Raw genomic sequence first — 19,840 nt, forward strand, 5'->3', positions numbered from 1 at the left:
TTAGCTCATCGCCTTTCAAAGCTTCCACAAAGTGTGCCAGCTCAGACGCAAGCCGCTCGGTGTCCCTTGCGTATTTCCTCAATAGCAGTTCGCGGGACCTGCGGATGAGATCCGCAGCACGATAGGTGTAGTCCTCATGGACAACAAAATCATAATCTTCCAGGGAATCCCTCAAGAAACCGCGAATATCACGGAGAAGGTTCCGGAGCTCGAAATCAGTCTTCAGGCGGTCGGCAAAGATGGTCAAAGAGGCGACGACACCGTCGAGCGGATAATTATTGGCAAAGCGTTCAATGAGAATCTAAAGAATGAGCAGAAATGTTATTAGCGCTCGTGAATGAATCAAAGACTCTTATTTTCGGTCATACGAACCTTCAATGCACGTTGAGCTGCATACACATTGGCATCCGGAAACTCTTCCGGCTTATCTGCTGCAGCACGTTCAAGTTTACGCACGAGGGAAAGCACATACTCAAATGCATGCCGGTACTCGGGTTTTTCATGGGCTTGCAGTATGAGCCTACGGAGCATGCTTGCCAATTCTTCACGCCTCTCTGGGTGCATTCCGTCCTGGCTGACAGCGATAACGCCTTGGCCTCGCTCGGGAGGAACGTATGCGGATACTTTATAAGGTTCAGCTTGCCGGGCTGCGGCGGCGCTATCGCGGTACGGTTCATTGCCGGATATCTGGCTGGTGCGCGTAGGCTCTTCGGCGCGGGTAGAGACCGTGGCAGTCGTCCGATAACCCGAATCACGTCTTTCCACCTCCGTGTCCTTGGGGGTTTGGGTTTCTTCTGTAGTGGTGGCTAGAGGTGTGGCCAGGGGGCCCTGCTGCTGTTCCACTGCTCCCTGTGGTTCATGATACTCTTCTTGCTCGGCTGCAGATTCCTGCCCTTGATATTCAGCACGACGTTCTTCAGGAACCGTCGGGTATTCTCCTCCTTTTTCGATGGTAGGGTTCGAGGGCCCGGGCATTTCTTGAAAGGCGGGTTCTGCACTGGCTTCCTCTACATAATTGCTGAAAAACACCAAGGATGTTCAATTCTTTGCAGCCAATCAATCGAGGTAAAAGAAAAAAAATGCAGCACATACTTCAAACCGCGGTCGCCTCTGATGCCACCGGTTACTTCCTGAAAAAAGAGGTTAACTTCGAACAAGAGCTTCCGAAACTCGTTGTCCGTGATGATCAGACGTGCAACAGTGAGCATTTCATCGAAGGCTGACAGATCATCAATTTAGTATGGATGCATTTTATCGCAAAAAAACAATAACAAATGACATGCCTCTTTTGCCCTCGTCACCAAGAACTTGAACGAAAAAAATCAGCATGAAGCATTTTTGGATACTGCTTCGTATTACTTACCGCCACCCTGTTGTTCTGCTCTGGTTTTGGCAGCCAAGCGAACATGCCAAACAAATCGTTGAATAACTTCGTCTCGATTTTTAGTGTCAATCACCTCCTTCACATGTTGCAATAGCGACACAAAATCTTCCCAAGCCTTATGGCCTTCTTCGCTCAACAAATGCTTGCGCTTATTAATGCTCTCGGACTCCAGAATCTTGTCAATCAAGGACATCAGCTGTTCATTCGTGGGAAGTTTACCCTCGCGAAGTGCTTCTATCGCCGAAAACAAGCGCAGAGGTTTGGCTGCTTGGCGCCTGCGATCTTCTTCGTCGTCAGCTCTCGGGATCAAGGCCTGGGAAGTGGCAGGCTGAGAAGGAGTCCGAGTCGCATTACTGGCAAGGGGATGGCGGAGGGAAGGCCCGCGCGAGGTGCCGATGGTGGGCGACGGCTTCTTGAATGGGCGCTGTTGTACGCAGGAAATTAGAATATCCAAATCGGCGATGGTGGGATTAAAGAGCCTCAATACAGCAACCTACCGCGGCCCAGTCGTAATCGACTTCAGTAGGCATAGTCACAAAGAACTAGATGGCCGTGAAGAGACGGATGCCAATCAAAAAGAGATGTGGGATGCGAATGGAATGGAAGTAGCTTCAAAGCTTGTTACAATAAAAGCAAGAAAGGACAATAAAGGCTCCAAAAACCTGACGAGAGAAAAGAAAAGTGACCTGACTAAATACTCTCGACAGAACGAGACCCGCATGAGCGTAAGATCACCACATAACGCATGAGTCAACTGAACACATGTGTATTAAAGCAAACGAAGGGGGTTGAAGGTCAAGCACAAGTTCGGGACCGCATGATTGACTGTCAACGAAGGGGTTCAACGAAAGCCTCCCAAGACGAGGCCCCCATAACCCAACCAGGAATCGCAACCCCCATTTATACCAACGTCTATAAGAATACTTACTACCCTAGCCATCGCAATACAGTACTGAATTCGATGGATTAACGGATTCCATGGATCCACGCAAGGATCTTTTGCTTGATATCTCTATTGATGTCCCTCCAACATTGTCGTGACCGTGTGCCTGCAACAACACGGGAGTCGATGGGAGAGAAGGGAACACCAATAGGAAATCAAGTAAATTCAGATTCCGACTGCAGATGGACAAACAAAATTAGAGAAACAGATCTCCGTTCACGCTAAATCCCAGAAACGAGTAGGTATCACTAGGTACTTTGGGGGCCAGGAAATACATATTCTTCTTGTGCGTGTGTCCTGTGAATTTCGAGCTCGGAAAAGCAGGCCGGCAAAAATCGGCAAGCGGGAGGTAGAGCCCCAAACAAAAGGTCCGCACACAATCAGTAGCGATGAGAGAACTCCGTGAGTTAGAACCTCAGACAAACCCGACCAACGAGCGATCTCCTGGCAGGCCGTAAGATCGATTGCCAACATTGACCGTCCAAAGAACCTACAACGAACAAGCGTTCTAGTGGAACTCTTTTGGTTCCCACTTACCTCGAATTGGTATCTCATTCGGCCGAGACATCTCATCCACTGTAGAAATGAGGGCTGCGATCCATTACGCAATGCTTTGCTAATCTTCCACTAGACTTCCGCTGTCGACGATGCTTGCGGTCCCGCGCTTTCAATTCCGAGGTGGATTACCGTCTTACCCAACATTTCCAAAGATTAACATTGGGCATCCATTTGTTGTCTAAAGGGAGGATTTCAATGAAATCCCAGATATCATGTTGAACCTTCCCATAGTTGTCCTGAGCTTTAATACGGCGCTTAGCGGTGATGAATACCAAAACGCCATATGCTAATGCTGAATGCGCTGCATACCAAATGTACGGGCTTTTAACACCTACATCAACACACCTGTGGACGGCAGCAGCATCCTAGTTGTTCGTCTTTTAGTCCTGGGCGTGTAAGTGGGAAATCAGCTAGAAATCTATCCGATGCCAAACATTTCTCCAGCACCACCACTCCAAGCAATTAAAAAATGATCTTTTATGCATATGCATCCAAGGAATCTCTACTGACCAAGTTCACAGGCGTCTTTTGGAAGTTATATTTGGTATTTGGGCGGATGCCCGCTTTCAACGTCAAACTCTTGTGTTTCCCGTCCCAAGTAAACAAGCCCCGCCAACGCCGATCCATGGGTCCCGCGAACATTCCGGGACAGGATCGTAACCCCTTGGGGTCGCTGGTACCTTAGGAGAGAATCCCCGCATTCAGAACGCATCATGTTACAATAAGATTAAGGTTAAAAAATAAAGGACATTAGAGATAGATTCCTACACGAAATTCTATAGTGAAAGATGGGACTCATAAGCTAAATATTACCATTCCTATAGCTCTAGTACCAAACATTCTATTATTATGCCCAGTGTTACCGACTTTTTTTCGACCGCCCGTCGTCCTGAACAGCCTGGGGTTTCCTGCCGTCGTCGACCGTCGTATACAAATCGGCATGCTACCTGCAGTTTAACTCATATCATAGCCGGAGTTTGAATGAGCCTCCATCTCCTATTGCCGGCGATGGTACGTACTGTTGACCAGATCTGGTATCGTATCCCGTGTCGTTATGAGACTCTATTCTGCGTCACCAGTTTCGTTCCCGCTGGCGGACCCATCCTTTCGTGCTGCTTTTTGCCAAGGTGATTCGTTGTTCTGAAACACAGGCTTATAGCTCGCGTGGGTCTTTGAGTCTTTGAGATTCTGGAAGGAGCTTCATGCAAAGTCTCGCTCTGATACTTATAACAACGTGTAGACTCGGGTAGCACGCCAATCTGTATGTGCATGTTTCTGTTGTACTAACTGAATATCAGATCAATCGAATCATTCAAAATAAGGTGATGTTTTCCAACCTCCAAGGAGAGGGCAATGAATTTTGATAACATGAATTGAGTGAGGGAGAGTTATCCTTCCCTGTTGGCTTTAGATGCATTTTGTCCAAGATTTACCTCTCAATCGTTGACATGCTACCTGTAGCGTTATGAAAGAAGACATTCGTTGAGCAATACGGGCTTTGTTCGCCAAAGGGTAGTTAATCCCCAAACGGGGAGACCTTGAGTAAAGTCGGCAACTTTTTTTGATACATATTCTCAAAATTTGCGGGTATTTGCTACACCATATTGTTACGCTGTAATTGCGTCTATTCTACATAATCGATGCAAATACTCTGTTGAATCGAGCAATGCTTGGGCCGTACTCGTCGTACTGCGCCTTGCTATGGCAGTAACTGTAGAATTCCGCCTAATTTCCATAGATATTCATTTGTTAACAATGGTAAAAACTAATCTGCAACCTGAATGGTGCTTACCGTGTCCGCCAACAAACTTCCACCAAACCATACGGCATACCGCTGCCGCTTGTGCGATACAACATTCACATCAATCATCTTGGGTTGAATTTGTTGATCCTTGTTGATATTCGCCTGGGAAAGGACTTCATAGTGTTTCAGGCGGTTGTCGACAATTCTCGTGATATCGCGTTGCAGTCGTCGCCCAAAATCTTTGAACATGGTAGACCCTCCTGACAGCACAATGTTCTACCACAAAGCAATTCAGCAGGATATCAAAAGAAGCCGAGAGTCTGGGCCATCACTTACCTTGTATAAGCCTCTCCGTGTGTCAATGGGGCAACTTTGAATTGTAGTGTCAACAACTTCAGGAAGAGGAGTTAAGAAATCAGGGCTGGCAATTTCTGGGTTGAAAAAGATCTCGGGTCCTAGGAACCGTTCAAATCCTACATCTACATTGTATGGCTGCAAGCAAGGGTTAAAATAACGGAGATGACCCTAATCTCGGCGGCTCTAACGGACCTTCTTGGTAACACTGTGCAGGAACTCGTGCTTCTTGAAGCACTTGTCGGGTTCACTGTCGTACTTCTTGAATTCTTTAACAATGTCGGGACATACATAAGAGTACATCTCCTTGATGCGCTTGGCAACCTCTAGAGAATCTTCAGGTGGGATACTGTTTTCGCGTTCGCGCAGAAGCTGCTGCACGAATTGGGTAATGTCACGTCCAGCAATGGGGATATGTTTGATTGACGAACCAATGACGTAGCCTTCCGCCTGTAGCAAAAACATCTCAATAACAGCATATTGCTAATCCTTGGATGAGAAAATACCCACAACTGGAATAACGTGTGTTACACCGTCTCCACTGTCAATAACTGTTCCCGTCAACGTCTGATCAGCTTTTCCGCTAGTCCAACTAGCAGCCAAGGCCAGAACCGCTTGGACCGCAATATATATTCCCTTGGCACCAAAGGACTCGAAAAAGATTTCAGCAGTGTATTCGCGATTTTCGGGCGGGTTCAACGGCGGCTCAGTCTTACAAGGACGCACTGTTAGATGACCAGCAATTCATTTTTACCTTCCGCTCACGCTTACCAGCAGGAAGTAGTGGTCCTCTGGCTCACATCGCAAATACTGGAAAATTGAGGCTTGATGAAACTTTTCCATCAGATCCCAGTTTTCAACCTGTCCGTGGCGAATAGGGTAGTTAATTCCGTATGTTTTCGAGTTTAAGATGGCTTCGTCTCCAATGTAATAGTCCAAATCCTCGATTCCCCTTTTTGCGGCAAGGTTTCCGGACGGCGTTTCTCGTGTGGCAATGGTGGTAGGAATGATAAACTGCGGATCGTTGTTACCAGCGTACCCCATTTTCGTGTACCTATGTGGCAAAGATTAAGGAGAGCGTGATTAGCCATACCTACTCCAGAATGAACCATGAGTCTCATAGGGCTCTAATGCGTAGTTTCTTGATTGACTCAAAAAAGCATTGTCCAGCCAAAACGTCGAATAAGTTTGGCATTTTGTATCGCCAGCAGTCGCCAGTGGCTACTGCGTACAGCAGCGAAATTACCCTCAACGGTTTCTGTGAATCCCTCCTGAATAGTTGCTTACCCTGTCCCATTGTCAATCACGACTGCCGGCAAGTTTGTCATTCTCGGGATTAGAACGCGTTACGATGAGTTGGAGACTGTAAGGGCACCGCTTGCGAGTGTTTCCAGTGAATATACAGAGTAGGAATAGACAAAAAGGACCGCAGAAATATCGGGTGGTCGCCTGCGCAGTGGGATATCCAGAATTTGGTGTTGATGGAAGCAGGTTTTATGAAAACACGGTGCTCATCAACGTTGTGGGTTCGCCTCCAGAAATGCCTCGCATTGGCGGCAGCTGGGGAGCGGTCATGTGACGGCTGCACGTGAGGATTACGCAAGCATCGACCGCCCTACGTCGGGGGAAAGTGCGCGGTCGTCACTGTGACCCCCCACGGTTGGCAAAAGTTTCTGATTTGTTGGCAGATTAATTGGGCGTGCTGTGTATTCAATTTGGAATCCTTTTTGGCGAGTCCTTTACGGCGATAAAAGATGGTGTTGCTTTCATAGACGATTGTCTTGCCGTTGCTGCCATAGATAGACTCGTTTGATTCAACTCATCCATCCCATCGGATTTTATCAGTCTCTCGCTATCGCATTGCAACTAGCCTACATCTTGTATCCCAAATGAGTAACTCTGCCACCATAGCGAGCCCTTTAGTTGATTCTACTGGCAGCGCTTCACCAATGGCGTTGACGCTTCGCCCCGCCGTACGTACGGATGCTCCCGATATCATTCGAATGCGAGAGGAAGTTGGATGGGATGCTGCCCGTGTTTATGATTGGTTCGACATCTGTTCATATCAATACGGATCACCAGAGTGCCCCACATCTTTTGATTATGTTTCTTATACGGACGAGGCCATCACGATTGACCTGAGTCGTCTACAGCACCCTCCTGATGGAAGAATCTTTCGACTATGGGTAGCAGAGACTGAGAAGGAAGTGGACGGTCATGCTGAGCCGGAACGCACCAAGGTCATCGTTGCGGCTATTGGGTTATCCCACATTGATCTAGATGAAATGGATCCTGATTTGGCATGTTGGGAGCGTCGACGGGGACTAGTGAGATCACTTGCAGTATTCAACGCATTCAAAGGGCAAGGAATCGGCACATGGATGATGAGAAGAATTGAAGGTGTGCGAATCTCAAATCCTGTTTGACAGCTGATCCTTGACTCCAACTCAATCACTCCTTATCATCTTTTTCCCTCAGGTGAGGCACGACATTTAGGTCTCAAGGTCATTACATCCCTCGTGCCAATGGAAGCTACTGCATCCCTGGCTTTGCACAAAAAAATCGGCTATCGTGTATTTAAGCGTGCACCTAGAAATTGGGCTGAGGACGTACTGCATTATGAAAAAGTGCTGGACTGAAAAGTCCAAATCATTCTTGTATTTACTCTTGGCCTGCAGGTCGAACAGAGCGATACTTTACATGTCAAATGCTGCTATGGCAACAAAATCTGTAATTTAACCATTTTCGGCACCGCGATTGGCCGTCGGAGAAAGCAGGTTTTGCGCCATAGCTTTGCTTGCCCCATTTTTCGATAAACGATGGCCTCCCGTAGCAGCACCAACCGTACGGTGAGACGCCAAGCAAGCTTCGCTTCAGATGACTCGGCCGGGGCTGCTGCATCCACAGCTTCCTTTAGACGCCGTCGGGATGAAACCCTTCGAAAAAATGCGGAAAAGGAAGTCACGAAGGCCTCTCGTCCTTCGACTTCAACGTCTAAAAAGCCTCGCCCTCCAACTCGCAATCTTAGTACCACCTCAAAAAGCACCACGAGCACACGTAATCCTCCATCGTCAATCACATCTACCTCTGAGCAGAAGAAGCCGCTGCAACCTTCATCTCCAGTATCCCCACCAGCACCTACACCAGTGCGAGGTACAGTTTCCAGTATGAACCCGGAGCCAGCAGTCGCCCTCCATGCATCTGCAAAAGTCTTTGAAGCTGCCGCGTACATGGCCGCAAAACGGCAGGACGCTGTACTCATTGTGGATGGGGAAGGACACCTCGCCGGTATCTTGACCGACAAGGATCTGGCCTATCGTGTTGTGGCTGACAATTTGGATCCAAAGACAACAACCGTGTCCCAAGCCATGACTGCTAACCCTGTGAGTGTCACAACCACCAGCAATGCCACTGAAGCGCTAAATAAGATGGTCGCGGGCCAATTCCGCCATCTACCTGTGGTGGAAAGTGATGATGAACTGAGTGATGATAGCGGTGGAGACCGCCATATTTCTCCTGCAGAAGCGGTGAAAAGGACATCTACCAGCTCGGTAGAAGCCAGTACACCACGATCCCCGTCTGGTTCTGGCGTGGGTTCCGGTGGGGTAGTTGGAGTGTTGGACATTACCAAATGTCTTTATGAAGCATTGGAGAAGCTAGACCGTGCATATGAATCGTCGCGAAGGCTGAATGAAGCATTAGAGGGAGTAGAGAGGGAGTGGTCTATCCGGAGTGGTTCCATCGGTCGTTATGCTGAAGCTCTTCGTGACCAACTTGCTTGCCCTGATCTGGCAGGGCTGCTTGCCAGTCAAAGTGCGAGCCCCCCGGTCGTCGGTTTGCGTGCTACTGTTCTCGATGCTGCAAGGATGATGCGGGAAAGCCGGGAAACCGCGGTTCTTGTGTTCGATTCAGATCGTCAAGGCCACGCCGGTGATCTGGGCAGCTTGGCGGGAATCTTCACCAGCAAGGATCTCGTCCTCCGTGTTCTGGCTGCTGGATTAGACCCAGCAGCTACAATGGTCGTCCGAGTAATGACACCGCACCCAGATTGCGTAACCCCCGATACCCCTGTTGTGGACGCACTCCGAAAGATGCATGCGGGCCGTTATCTTCACCTGCCGGTTGTCGACAACGTTGGAGTGGTAGAAGGGATGGTGGATGTTCTCAAGCTCACCTACACAACGCTGACGCAAATGACTAACATACAAGGAGAGCCCGGTGAAGGGCCCGTTTGGAACAGATTCTGGGATTCCACGTTAAGTCCACCAGAGATTTATGACATCAATGAAAGCGGGAGTGCCAGTGCTTCTCATAGCGACCATCTATCCAATTTCTCACGGAAGCATGACGAGCCCTTCCCGGACGATAGTACTGTTGCGCCAGACGATTCTGCAAGCATGTTTCCTGCCCGTACCAACGGTCTCCTCTCCCAGAGAGGTATAGAGGGAAATGGATCAAATAATTCTGGGTCTGGGATAGGAACTGGATTCGGGACAGCTCTGAGCGAGGGATTGTACGTCTTCAAGCTCCGGGACTCCCGAACTGGTCATATGCACCGCTTCACATCCCCATTCCACAGCATAGAGGTTCTTCAGGCTTCCGTGGCTGCGAAGCTGTCGCTCCCACCAGCTGCAGCCGAGTCACTGCAGTTGTCTTTCATAGACGATGAGGGGGATTGCGTGCATTTAGGTACCGATAAAGATATCTTGGATGCTGTGCTGATGGCACGAGCGGGCGGTTGGGGACGGTTAGTGCTGTGCATTACCGGAGAACGTCATCGCAGAGAGGTTGAAGCATTAAATAGAGTAGCAAACAAGGTATTTGGACAGGAAGGGAGCGGACGGCAACAACCGCGTGGAGGGGATGTGGGGTACCTGACCCCAATGTTGATGGGAGGCGGCGTAGCATTGGCGTGCGCCTTCTTACTGGGTAAAGCATTTAAATAGCATGATTTTTTGTAGATTGTATGTAGACCTTGATATACAGACAGATATATATATAGAGAGCCGAAGTCAGAGAGAAATATTCACAGCAAAATCCAATATACACATGAGAGACCCGGCTTCTATCTTTGTCGGGCACGTTTTGAAAGAGTAAAGAGACGTGTTCCCGCACTGAACGTAGTTTGCCCACTGCACGGAACCTCTACAGATCTGGTAACAGATGCGGGCACAGGTTCAACCAATTGCTGGACCTGTGTAACCGATTCCAAGTCGTCACTATCTGCAAAATCGTCGTCATCTTCCTCATTTTCGTCCACGAAGGCAGACCAAGCTGATTTGATTGGAGGAGTATAGGGTTTTGATGGTTTAGCGGCAGAGGACTGAGAGAATCGGTTTGGCTGAAGTGGTATGTGTGTGATGGGTTGGCGTAATGTGGAGGTAGAGATTGGGGGCGTATTAGTAGATGGCTGGCTTTCAGGACGGAGGGATCTGTCGGCTTGAAGAACAGGTATTGACGTCCTTGGAGCTGCATTGCATTCTTTCATGCCATCAATAGGATTTCTATGCAACTGCTCTGACGATCTTCCCAGTTTTGAAAATGCTCGACTCTTCCAGGGAGCAATAGAAAAGGTAGATTTTGGCGTGAGATCTTCCGAAGTGGCATCGCTCTTGGCATGGTGCATCCGAGGGACAGATTCCATAGCAAGAGTATCATAAGCATCATTCACAGACTTTCTCTTTCGGCCGTGCGAAGTTTTCTCTTTCACCTTCCTGTCGACAAAATCTTCTGCGTCGTTGGCTACCTCATCTGAATCCAAGTACAGACTCCACTTCTTTTGAGGGCTCTGAGGTTTTTGTTTCAGACAACCTCGGCGCTCGTATGTACCACATCCATATCCCTCCTGCTGATCGGAATGTCGTTCCCATGCACCCTCCACCTCTTGTTGTTGGATCTTCTGTTCGCGCGCTACTCTGCGCATGTTGAGCTCTTGTACCGCTTTGCGACAATCAGAACCTGCCGTTGACTCAAAAAATACATGCTTGAGGCCTTGTTTGGCGCCGCAGACCGCGCAGGTCCATTTTTGGACCTTTTTGGCCTGAGGTTCGCGTTATGAGGACGTGAGGATGACTCGATAGGTAGAGAATGCTCAAGAAGCCATACCTGTTGCACTTGAAACATCTTACATGCGTCTGCATAGCATTGGATGACCTGATAGAGTGGCATTCGGAAATTGATCTCATCGATTATTCCATGTGGGAAGAGATGCTGTGGGTCATTCGTATCTGTGGCTTAGCGGATGAGATAATCCAATTCCCCGCCAGGCCGCAACAGGATCCTATAAAAAGCCCGAAAACGTAGGATTCAAAGCTAAAAATAGCCCGCTTTGAGTTTGGATCTAAATGCACGGGAAGCAGTAAAGCTTTGCCTTGAAGGGAAAAGGCCGCTCTGCGTAGATCAGTATTTGATGACGACAAGCATGACTTGTACCGTCACAATGTTATTTCCCCATCATGGCCGCCATCGGCAGAGAATTAGACAGGCACTGGTTTGACATTATCGGAAGAGCATTAGAACGAAGACCACAGAAACCCGGACTCGATGTGCGGGAATCTCTGTTGCCTGCTGCACCTGAGATCAACGGGGTAGGTTACTCAGGAATACCGTCACATCCAGGAGCGGCGCAGATCGCCTTGTTCATTGTTTTTGCTGTTGTGATCGTCTTGTCGATCAGTCTGATCTGGTTCGTGCGAGTGGTGGACAAGTATGCGATACACCACCCTAATCAACGTCCTGGTCTCGTTTACGAACAAGTGGAAGCCACTGTACCTGCTCAACATACCAGAGTCATGCCCATCCCAGTACCACGCTTAACATCACCCGGTTCTATCGGTCCGTCCGCATCCGATACACGATTAAGTGACTACCTGCCTCCATACACGAAGGGATGGCATAGCGGAGAAGTCACAGTTGGTGATGTAGTTGCAAGTGGGCATTATTGCCAAGGTTCTCTCGCCACTGCTAATACTACGGTTGCTGCTATGGACGCCGATGAAGTCAATATTCTACCGCAGGGGCTTCCTAGCTACCAAGATTCTGTACTGGCGAGTATGGAGGAAGAGAGGGTCAGAGAACCGTGCAACTGTAGATAACCAGTAGTAGTATCCATCCTAGCCCAGATATTCCTTCATCAAATATAAATTTATTTCAATAGAGATAGTATGACTCGCACGCCAGATCTATGAGTCCATGGGGAAAGTTTCAACAGGCACACTCTAAAGCACCCCGGATGCGAAGGGGACTACCGAAACCGCGTAAGGATTGAGGAGCAGAAAAGAACGCTGGGGAATGAAGAAGCCGAGAGTGAACTCGGATCCATATTCCGAACCTGAACTTACCCATAACTGACCGCCATCGGAACGTACAGAGAGCTTCTCAAGCTCTCCCTTGCTCGGCAAACTATTAGTGCGTGCTCATCACAACCGGATTAAAGTGGGCGTCATCTAGGGTTGGCATGCCGTGTAATCGTGACTTGTATTAACGATTCCATTAAACGATAAACAATACACTCTCTATGGTGATGGTTCACGACAGCTTAAAGATTGCTAGGAACGCAGAGGAAAGTTTCGCTTTTATTGCACAGCCAGAGGTGAAGTTGGAGTCGGTCAGGAGGGAAAGCCGCCAGGAATATCCTAATGGGAAAGGCATGAGATGCAAGGACAGTATGATAAGTTTACGCACGCAGCGGAATTCACTGCAGCAAGGTGCTGCTCATCAGCAACAAAAGACGGGAACTCGTGTCGATGTCAGCCAGCTGCTAACGTCACGTGATCTTTAATCGACAGCTGCAAACAGAAACTGCAAACTGTAACGCTCACGTACCAGAGGCATTTTGCACCTCCATCCATCCATCATGGATATCATAAAGCACCCAAAGCCCCTCAAAACATACCCACAGTACGCTCATGGAAAATATAATGTAGCATGCTATGTCGTTTAAAATGCTGATGGTATGCCCTACTGCTTAGATCCCTTGTAGCATCCAAAACGGTTGCGGAGGCCTCCCTCCACGTCCGCACTCCCGCAGAATGGCATCTTTACGGATATCCCTTTGCGGTAATCTACGGGATATGGGTCTACCTTAACTTTTTCCAACAAGAGGCTATATTTGGTGGACCTGAGGTTGGAAGGTTGGCCTTCATTCTGGTGGCCGCAGTACATGCATTGGCGTTTCTCGTTTGTCAATGGAGCGTGAAAGCGAATGCAAAGCTGACGTGTCGACAGGTGTGTAATTGCGGAGACATAATAACCATGGTGGTCGTTTTTTCTACGGTTTTCTTACAAACGCACACAAATGTTGTAGGAGACCGATGCTTACAAGGCGGGCGTTATCATGGTGATTCCCACCACGCATAATGGATCCGGCGCCATGTGCAACATCCAAAGAACTGTTGATCCAAAGACCAAGAAGCAGCACTTGTACTTTTTCTTCCAGCAGAAGAAATACGTCTACAATGACGAGACTAAGATGTTCGAAAAGCTGGATTATCCCACTCGTCATGGCTATAGCATTGAGGAGTATAGCCGATGGCCGGGTCTGTCCACCGAGGAGGATGTAAAGGCAGCCAAAGATAAATATGGGCCTAACAAGTAGGTTTGCGATGGTGTGGTCATCACGGTTCTGCTGATTGACACAGTCGTTCCCACTTAGATTTGATATACCGATTCCCAAGTTTGGCGAGCTCTTTAAGGAGCACATGATGGCACCCTTTTTTGTCTTCCAACTGTTTTGCGTGGCTTTGTGGTTTTTGGATGACATGTGGTATTATTCTCTATTCACCTTGGTCATGCTGTTCGTGTTCGAGTCAACTGTGGTATTCCAGGTGAGTCGGTTTATGAAAGAAGGCGACATCAAAGCATTCATTAACGCGCATGATACGTAGCGCCTGCGGAACTTGCAAGAGTTCCGTTCCATGTCCATCAAACCGTACGCGATCAATGTATATCGGAGCAAGCGATGGTCCACAGTTCAAACTGATGAACTCCTCCCTGGAGACATTGTATCCATTGTACGACAAAAGGACGATTCACCAGTGCCTGGCGATATGGTTATAATAGATGGTTCTTGCATTGCCAATGAAGCCATGCTATCAGGGGAGTCGACACCACAGCTGAAGGAGCCGATCAGCGGGCGGGAGCCTGAAGATGTATTCGATTATAAAGCGGATAAGAACAACATACTGTATGGTGGAACAAAAGTCCTTCAGGTGTCGCCTCCTAAGGATGATCAGCCTCTCCTCCCGCCGGACAATGGTGCCGTCGCCTACGTTGTCCGCACGGGCTTTGCTACCCAGCAAGGAAAGCTCGTAAGAACTATCGTTTACAGTACGGAACGCATCACGGCGAACAATTTGGAATCATTGCTCTTTATTCTCTTCCTGCTGATTTTTGCCCTGATTGCCGCCTGGTACGTTTGGACGGAAGGCACGAAGAACGAAGAGCGAAATCGGTCAAAGGTGTTGTTAGACTGTATCTTGATTATCACGGCAGTAGTACCTCCAGAACTTCCCATGGAGCTCTCTTTGGCAGTCAATAACTCATTGATTGGCCTTGCACGTGCCTACATTTACTGCACCGAGCCCTTCCGGATTCCATTCGCGGGTCGCGTTGATGTGGCCTGCTTCGATAAGACAGGTACCCTGACTGCCGAGAACTTGATCGTGGAGGGAATAACGGGCCTCAATAGCGACGTAGATCACTTAGCGAAACCCACAAACGTGCCACTTGAAACAACGCGTGTTCTGGCTGGGGCACATGCGTTGGTGATGTTGGAGGATGGCATCATTGGTGATCCCATGGAAAAGAATACTCTCGAGTCAATTGAGTGGACTTTAACAAAGGGCGAGGTAGTACATCCGAAAAAGGATGTGAAACCGACTGGCAAGAGCTCCATGCGAATTCTCAGAAGATATCAGTTTTCCTCGGCTCTTAAACGCATGTCTACGGTGTCAGTGCAGCAGGATGGCGGAAAGGAGAAATTGTTCGTCGCGGTGAAGGGCGCTCCAGAAACGATTAAGACGATGCTAACAACGGTGCCAAACGGTTATGATGAACATTACAAAATTTGGGCTAGGAGGGGCAAGCGCGTCTTGGCATTGGGGTACAAATATTTGGACGAGCATATCAAGACTTCGGAAGTTCGCGATCTGCATCGCGATGAGGTGGAAAGCAAGCTCATTTTTGCTGGCTTCCTAGTATTTGGCTGTCCATTGAAGAATGATGCCGTGAAGGCCGTGGGAATGCTGAACAGATCATCTCACCGGGTGGTGATGATTACAGGAGACAATGCCTTGACTGCTTGTCACGTTGCCAAGGAAGTGGAAATTGTGACGCGACCGGTCCTAATTGCAGACACTTGGGACGATGGAAAGCTTGCATGGCGTTCCATTGACGAGACGGTGTCCATTGAGCCCCGGTTGGACAAAGCCGAATTTGACAACCGTCTGGAAGAATACGACCTCTGCTGCACGGGGCAAGGTTTGGTGCAGATAGCGGGAACGCCGGCGTTTGCGGCACTTTTACCAAGAATTTGGGTTTACGCTCGAGTATCACCAGGACAGAAGGAACTTATACTGACGGAATTGAAGCTTGCCGGTTACACAACGCTCATGTGCGGCGACGGCACAAATGACGTAGGGGCGCTGAAGCAGGCACACGTTGGTATCGCGTTATTGGATGGAAACGTGGAGGACATTGAAAAACTAAATGCTCGCTTGCGAGCTCGGAGACAGAAGCAAATGCTGGAGCAACAGGCAAAGTTGAGGGAAAAATGGGGTCTGCCGCCGTTGCCAGAAGAGCAGCAAAAATTGTTGCAGGGACAGAATGGACAGAAAAATGAGGCAGCTGTGGCCACAAAAAAAGAGGAAAAGCCGCAGCCTAAAGATGGCAAGAAGCCGAACGTCACAGAGCAATTGGCGGTATGTAATATTTGATATGGCTCTTCCCAATGGATGCTAACAACAACCTTTTGCAGGCTGCTATGGAGATGATGGACGACATGGAGGGCGATGTTCCCAAGATTAAGTTTGGTGACGCCTCTGTCGCCGCTCCATTCACTTCAAAAATCTCCAGCGTCATGAGTGTTTGCAACATTGTACGACAAGGCCGAGCCACACTTGTCGCCATGGTCCAGATGTACAAAATCCTTGCTCTCAACTGTCTCATTTCAGCGTTTTCCATGAGTGTCTTATATCTTGCTGGAATCAAACAAGGGGACTGGCAAGCTACCATCGCTGGTATGATGATCACGGTGTGCTTTTTTGGAATTGCCAAATCGACAGCCTTGGAAGAGCTTTCGAAGAAGCGACCACAATCGAATGTGTTCAATCACTATGTAATCATCTCCGTCCTGGGGCAAGCCGCTGTCCACGTTGGGTCGCTCCTGTACATTCAACGGGAAGCCAACTTTTACGCTGAAGATTTAGACGAAGAGATCAAGCTCGATGCCGAGTTTTCACCCAATCTCCTCAACAGCGGTGTATACCTCGTTTCATTGATCATGCAAATTTCAACTTTCGCAATCAACTACCAAGGATTGCCCTTCCGGGAAAGCATTATCCAGAACAAGGCGTTGTACAATAGTTTGATGGCTGTGGGTGCGATTGCCGTAGCGGCCGCAAGCGAGTTATCAGAGGGATTGAACGAGTGGATGCAGTTGGTGCCGTTTCCAGATGAGGTTCGAGTTTTCTTAACATTTGGTCGTGCTCTTTGCTGTACCAAGGTTCTGACTATGCAATTTTTTTCTAGTTCCGCTACAAGCTACTGATAACTATGGCGTTGGACTTTGGTGGAGCGTGGGTAATTGAACAGATTTGCACAAAGTTGTTCTCTGATAACCGGCCCAAAGCGAGCCTCTTCCCTCGAGGACACTGAACTTTAGACCTGCGGATGGTGATGGATGTGGCATGAGGCTGGGATTAGATTCAACAAGTGTACACATTGTCGGATAATAGAGGAGGCATTGCACGTAATTTTTGGACCCTTCACCGGACAAATTCAGAATTCAACGCCCTAGAATGTAGGGTTTCCCTTAACAATAAATGAGCTTTGATGATTGAATAATCTATAGAACAGAATGAAGACTACTATTTACAGATGCCCACAGACTCTGATGAGAGATTCCAAAGAATCTTGGAAACAACAAAAATTCCAAGGTTGGGAATTACATTGTTGGGGTATTGGTTGAGTGTGGGCGATGCTCGCGCGGTGGTGAGTGTGCAGTTGATGAAGATACAGGTTGCAAGGGTTGGGGGAAAGGATGTTGAGGGGAGCAAAGTAGAGTGTCAACAGCTGTTCCGCTTCCCCGTCAGTCACATAGTCCAAAGGTATTGGGTCATATCACTGATCAACCGATGCAGAAGGTCCTGCTTGCTGATACGCTCTGATGATGTCAAGATCCATGTCTATTTCCGACTTTTGCAAGCCCTCGCAGAGTCGTGGAGGAACGATCTGTGGAAAGTATGCAAAAGGCCCATTGTAAGGAACCGCAATCGCTGCGTTGGACGAAAATGCAAGCTCACCACTCGTCCGCCTCGTCGTTTGTTCTCTTGCAGCTTGCGTTTGATGGGGGAAGGATATTTGGCGGCGTAGGGTGGAATGCCTGTGGTTGAGCGCTTGAGTTGATCTATTTCTATTTGCCGTTTGCGCACGAATGTTTCTGCGGGTGTTGGTTCTACAAGAGGATATCTATCAATCGACGATCCACGACCTGGTTATACTGTCAGGTGAGAAAACATACCAAAAGCCCAGAGCTCTTGCTCGTCATTTCTAAGCTTCTCTGCGACCATTTTCCATTTTTTTGCATTTATTGAGTCGATCATCTTTCGTCGCGTATCACCACGTCGATCCTATCAGCTCCAAGGTAAGAAAAGGCTTTGAAAGTACTAGATGTAAAATAGATGTACGCACGATAAATGTATCATTCGCTTGCTTGACGGCCGCCTCGTATTGTACATGGGCGTATTCCCTCTGCATGCGTTGCCGGTTCATGTTGACTTTCTCTATGCCTTTATATTTGGCGTCCAACTCCGCATAGCATAGATGTGTACCTAAGGAAAAGGAACGTTAGCTCACATAAAGGCATCTGATTGGTGTAAATGTGCCATAATAGCGTTAACCATACCTTTTCTAATTTGCTCTTGTTCGAGTTCAATGGCGTCAAGCTCAAGCTGTATGCGACTACGCGTCCGGTTAAATGAGATCGGGTGCAATGAAACCATGTAAGCAGCAGTCTTTTCCTACCGATCTCTGAGCTTGGCATAGTCCTGACCAATTCTAACCATTTCTTCCTTTGCGGCTTTTACGAGCAGCTTCTTTTTAACGGTGTCCTCGTCATCGTCTGCCCTGATTTCATCATCAAACAGCATCACTATGAACGCTGTATATAAGCATCAGGAACACTAGAGGAGCAACTTTCGCATTCCCAGACGCTACCATCGTTTATAGCGTCATCTTCTGCGCCGGCAGCACGTGGCTGCGGACCGTTAGTCAATGGGGCTTTCGTCTTCAGATTTATCACCGATCCACCATTGGCAAATGGCAATTGCCGGGAAACCGGTGCGGCTATGCGCTCGGATGACGTGGGAGCTGTTGTGACCTTTGCTCTTCTTCGCGTATTATGCTCGTGAGAAGGTGGTATCTGTGTCTTTCGGGCGGTACGACCTTCGCAAGGAGCAAGCAAGCAAATTGGAAAGAGTCCGACAGTGAATGTCAACCCAGTGGTTTACATACCGGCGGTCGCTCTGGTAGAAGCTCTATACGGTGTTGGAAGGGTGGGGGAGCTTGGTAGGAAAGAGTCATCATTAGAAGGCTCCATATCGCTGGTCTGGGCTGCACTTCGTCCGTGATCTACCCAGTGAAGCAGCAAATGGTTAGTGGTTTCACTCCTTATGCAGCGTCTGTATCCTAAGAGACCTTTCGAACGTTCCACGTCTGGTGGACTCGGATGGCTATTGTTGATTTGAGGGATGGTGGTAGTGAGAATCGGCTCGGGCGATGTAGGAACAGAAAATTTCCCGTTAATTGGTTCAATATCTGCCGGTTCGTGCTCTGCGGGCAGACCAGATTTAGGAGATATGTGAGACTTTGGAGTTTGGGGAGTTGGACTCTCAGACAGGTTGTCTACAGGCTCAGAGACACGTTGGCGTTTGGTTTTTCGCCTAGTTGTTTTTGATGTGACTCCAATGTTCAGGTTGTCAGACGGAATGGTGCCATTTTGACCATTGGGTAGACCCGCTTCCATTAGCTCTGTTGTGGGTGGTTGTACATAGTGCAGCTGTGCAGCGTTTGCAACTCGGTGAGCCAAAGCGGTGTCACTAGTATCCTCCACAGGGGCTTTCCGTTTTGTGCCAGCGGTCGAGTCAGATTGCCCCATACTACGACGGGTTGCTCGAGGAGCGGGATGGAGAGATAAGGTGGCATCTGACGACATTGCGCTTCAAAAAGTGTCCTAAAGTGTTTGCAACAAGTATGCACTAGCAAAGTTGAGCCTTGGAGAGAGGGAAGGAAACCATGACAAGGCCTACACTCGGCGTAACCACACGTCTTTTACCTACAGCGTATACTAAAGTCCTCAGTTACTTTTCTATCGTTCGCGATGGCCTTGTTGGTTATGGAGAATAAGTCTTGTTACTAGTCATGAACAGCAGATGGACGACAAGCAGAATTCGTTGAGCTGCTATTGTTCAGGTCGTGTGGCTTGGACAGTCGCGATCCTAAGGACCCCCCCAAATGTCGAAAAAAGTAACAATTCCAAAGTAAAAACTCACAAGGCAAAAGCACGGATTTCTTTTTTTTTTTCTTGGGTTGCATCTCCAAAAAATAAACAGCAAAGATATACGTAACTGATGTTTTCCTT

General features: G+C 48.4%; 8 protein-coding genes across 11 annotated transcripts; 4 read left to right on the forward strand and 4 right to left on the reverse strand.

Annotated features, from left to right (window-relative positions):
• Positions 1 to 5: 5 nt before the first annotated feature.
• SPPG_06276 lies at positions 6 to 2,928 on the reverse strand (the record flags this gene model as incomplete). 2 transcript variants are annotated; one of them, XM_016754489.1, is made up of 8 exons in its annotated part: positions 2,584 to 2,928; positions 1,882 to 2,503; positions 1,364 to 1,808; positions 1,284 to 1,307; positions 1,093 to 1,219; positions 373 to 1,018; positions 99 to 301; positions 6 to 21 (listed from the first exon to the last, which is right to left on the reverse strand). In XM_016754489.1, exons 2-8 carry the CDS (start codon positions 1,912 to 1,914, stop codon positions 6 to 8), a joined length of 1,494 nt encoding a protein of 497 aa, XP_016606631.1. In that variant the 5' UTR covers positions 1,915 to 2,503; positions 2,584 to 2,928. The 2 variants fall into 2 exon arrangements, with proteins under 2 accessions (XP_016606631.1, XP_016606632.1); XM_016754490.1 differs by having other exon boundaries at positions 1,882 to 2,928.
• Positions 2,929 to 4,385: 1,457 nt separating this feature from the next.
• On the reverse strand, positions 4,386 to 6,506 carry SPPG_06277 (uncharacterized protein). Its single transcript, XM_016754491.1, has 7 exons — positions 6,271 to 6,506; positions 5,755 to 6,037; positions 5,494 to 5,694; positions 5,179 to 5,433; positions 4,966 to 5,121; positions 4,678 to 4,905; positions 4,386 to 4,610 (listed from the first exon to the last, which is right to left on the reverse strand). Exons 1-7 carry the CDS (start codon positions 6,309 to 6,311, stop codon positions 4,515 to 4,517), a joined length of 1,260 nt encoding a protein of 419 aa, XP_016606633.1. The 5' UTR covers positions 6,312 to 6,506; the 3' UTR covers positions 4,386 to 4,514.
• A 426-nt stretch (positions 6,507 to 6,932) lies between these two features.
• Positions 6,933 to 7,622, forward strand: SPPG_06278 (uncharacterized protein; the record flags this gene model as incomplete). Its single annotated transcript, XM_016754492.1, has 2 exons — positions 6,933 to 7,383; positions 7,462 to 7,622. 2 exons carry the CDS (start codon positions 6,933 to 6,935, stop codon positions 7,620 to 7,622), a joined length of 612 nt encoding a protein of 203 aa, XP_016606634.1.
• A 180-nt stretch (positions 7,623 to 7,802) lies between these two features.
• Positions 7,803 to 9,929, forward strand: SPPG_06279 (uncharacterized protein; the record flags this gene model as incomplete). The annotated part of the gene is made up of 1 exon (XM_016754493.1): positions 7,803 to 9,929. One exon carries the CDS (start codon positions 7,803 to 7,805, stop codon positions 9,927 to 9,929), a length of 2,127 nt encoding a protein of 708 aa, XP_016606635.1.
• Positions 9,909 to 11,170, reverse strand: SPPG_06280 (uncharacterized protein). Its single transcript, XM_016754494.1, has 2 exons — positions 11,089 to 11,170; positions 9,909 to 11,023 (listed from the first exon to the last, which is right to left on the reverse strand). Exons 1-2 carry the CDS (start codon positions 11,149 to 11,151, stop codon positions 10,049 to 10,051), a joined length of 1,038 nt encoding a protein of 345 aa, XP_016606636.1. The 5' UTR covers positions 11,152 to 11,170; the 3' UTR covers positions 9,909 to 10,048.
• Positions 11,171 to 11,346: 176 nt separating this feature from the next.
• SPPG_06281 (uncharacterized protein) lies at positions 11,347 to 12,160 on the forward strand. Its single transcript, XM_016754495.1, has one exon. It carries the CDS (start codon positions 11,439 to 11,441, stop codon positions 12,075 to 12,077), a length of 639 nt encoding a protein of 212 aa, XP_016606637.1. The 5' UTR covers positions 11,347 to 11,438; the 3' UTR covers positions 12,078 to 12,160.
• A 650-nt stretch (positions 12,161 to 12,810) lies between these two features.
• On the forward strand, positions 12,811 to 17,080 carry SPPG_06282 (HAD ATPase, P-type, family IC). Its single transcript, XM_016754496.1, has 7 exons — positions 12,811 to 12,882; positions 12,954 to 13,209; positions 13,289 to 13,575; positions 13,637 to 13,808; positions 13,869 to 15,902; positions 15,959 to 16,660; positions 16,732 to 17,080. Exons 1-7 carry the CDS (start codon positions 12,839 to 12,841, stop codon positions 16,855 to 16,857), a joined length of 3,621 nt encoding a protein of 1,206 aa, XP_016606638.1. The 5' UTR covers positions 12,811 to 12,838; the 3' UTR covers positions 16,858 to 17,080.
• On the reverse strand, positions 17,008 to 19,655 carry SPPG_06283. Of its 3 annotated transcripts, none has more exons than XM_016754498.1 (10): positions 19,539 to 19,655; positions 18,898 to 19,457; positions 18,715 to 18,831; positions 18,418 to 18,645; positions 18,226 to 18,352; positions 18,107 to 18,162; positions 17,893 to 18,032; positions 17,723 to 17,831; positions 17,505 to 17,656; positions 17,008 to 17,433 (listed from the first exon to the last, which is right to left on the reverse strand). In XM_016754498.1, exons 2-10 carry the CDS (start codon positions 19,412 to 19,414, stop codon positions 17,323 to 17,325), a joined length of 1,557 nt encoding a protein of 518 aa, XP_016606640.1. In that variant the 5' UTR covers positions 19,415 to 19,457; positions 19,539 to 19,655; the 3' UTR covers positions 17,008 to 17,322. The 3 variants fall into 3 exon arrangements, with proteins under 3 accessions (XP_016606640.1, XP_016606639.1, XP_016606641.1); XM_016754497.1 differs by having other exon boundaries at positions 18,898 to 19,432; positions 19,535 to 19,655; XM_016754499.1 differs by having other exon boundaries at positions 18,898 to 19,655.
• Between the last annotated feature and the right edge of the window lie 185 nt (positions 19,656 to 19,840).

This window comes from Spizellomyces punctatus, assembly GCF_000182565.1.
Source record: "Spizellomyces punctatus DAOM BR117 chromosome Unknown supercont1.11, whole genome shotgun sequence".
NCBI lineage: Eukaryota > Fungi > Chytridiomycota > Chytridiomycetes > Spizellomycetales > Spizellomycetaceae > Spizellomyces > Spizellomyces punctatus.

What these genes read in the sequence shown, in the direction of transcription:
- SPPG_06283 (XM_016754498.1), bottom strand. Translation starts at nt 19,414, where the DNA reads ATGTCGTCAGATGCCACCTTATCTCTCCATCCCGCTCCTCGAGCAACC. An exon ending in TATGCCAAGCTCAGAGATCG is followed by an intron (nt 18,163 to 18,225) that starts GTAGGAAAAGAC and finishes CCGGACGCGTAG; the next exon opens with TCGCATACAGCTTGAGCTTG. An exon ending in AACGACGAGGCGGACGAGTG is followed by an intron (nt 17,434 to 17,504) that starts GTGAGCTTGCAT and finishes TACTTTCCACAG; the next exon opens with ATCGTTCCTCCACGACTCTG.
- SPPG_06280 (XM_016754494.1), bottom strand. Translation starts at nt 11,151, where the DNA reads ATGCCACTCTATCAGGTCATCCAATGCTATGCAGACGCATGTAAGATG. An exon ending in AGATGTTTCAAGTGCAACAG is followed by an intron (nt 11,024 to 11,088) that starts GTATGGCTTCTT and finishes CGCGAACCTCAG; the next exon opens with GCCAAAAAGGTCCAAAAATG.
- SPPG_06281 (XM_016754495.1), top strand. Translation starts at nt 11,439, where the DNA reads ATGGCCGCCATCGGCAGAGAATTAGACAGGCACTGGTTTGACATTATC.
- SPPG_06282 (XM_016754496.1), top strand. Translation starts at nt 12,839, where the DNA reads ATGGATATCATAAAGCACCCAAAGCCCCTCAAAACATACCCACA. An exon ending in CCCCTCAAAACATACCCACA is followed by an intron (nt 12,883 to 12,953) that starts GTACGCTCATGG and finishes CCTACTGCTTAG; the next exon opens with ATCCCTTGTAGCATCCAAAA. An exon ending in CAAAGCTGACGTGTCGACAG is followed by an intron (nt 13,210 to 13,288) that starts GTGTGTAATTGC and finishes CAAATGTTGTAG; the next exon opens with GAGACCGATGCTTACAAGGC.
- SPPG_06277 (XM_016754491.1), bottom strand. Translation starts at nt 6,311, where the DNA reads ATGACAAACTTGCCGGCAGTCGTGATTGACAATGGGACAGG. An exon ending in TAACACACGTTATTCCAGTT is followed by an intron (nt 5,434 to 5,493) that starts GTGGGTATTTTC and finishes TTTTTGCTACAG; the next exon opens with GCGGAAGGCTACGTCATTGG. An exon ending in GAAGTTTGTTGGCGGACACG is followed by an intron (nt 4,611 to 4,677) that starts GTAAGCACCATT and finishes TATGGAAATTAG; the next exon opens with GCGGAATTCTACAGTTACTG.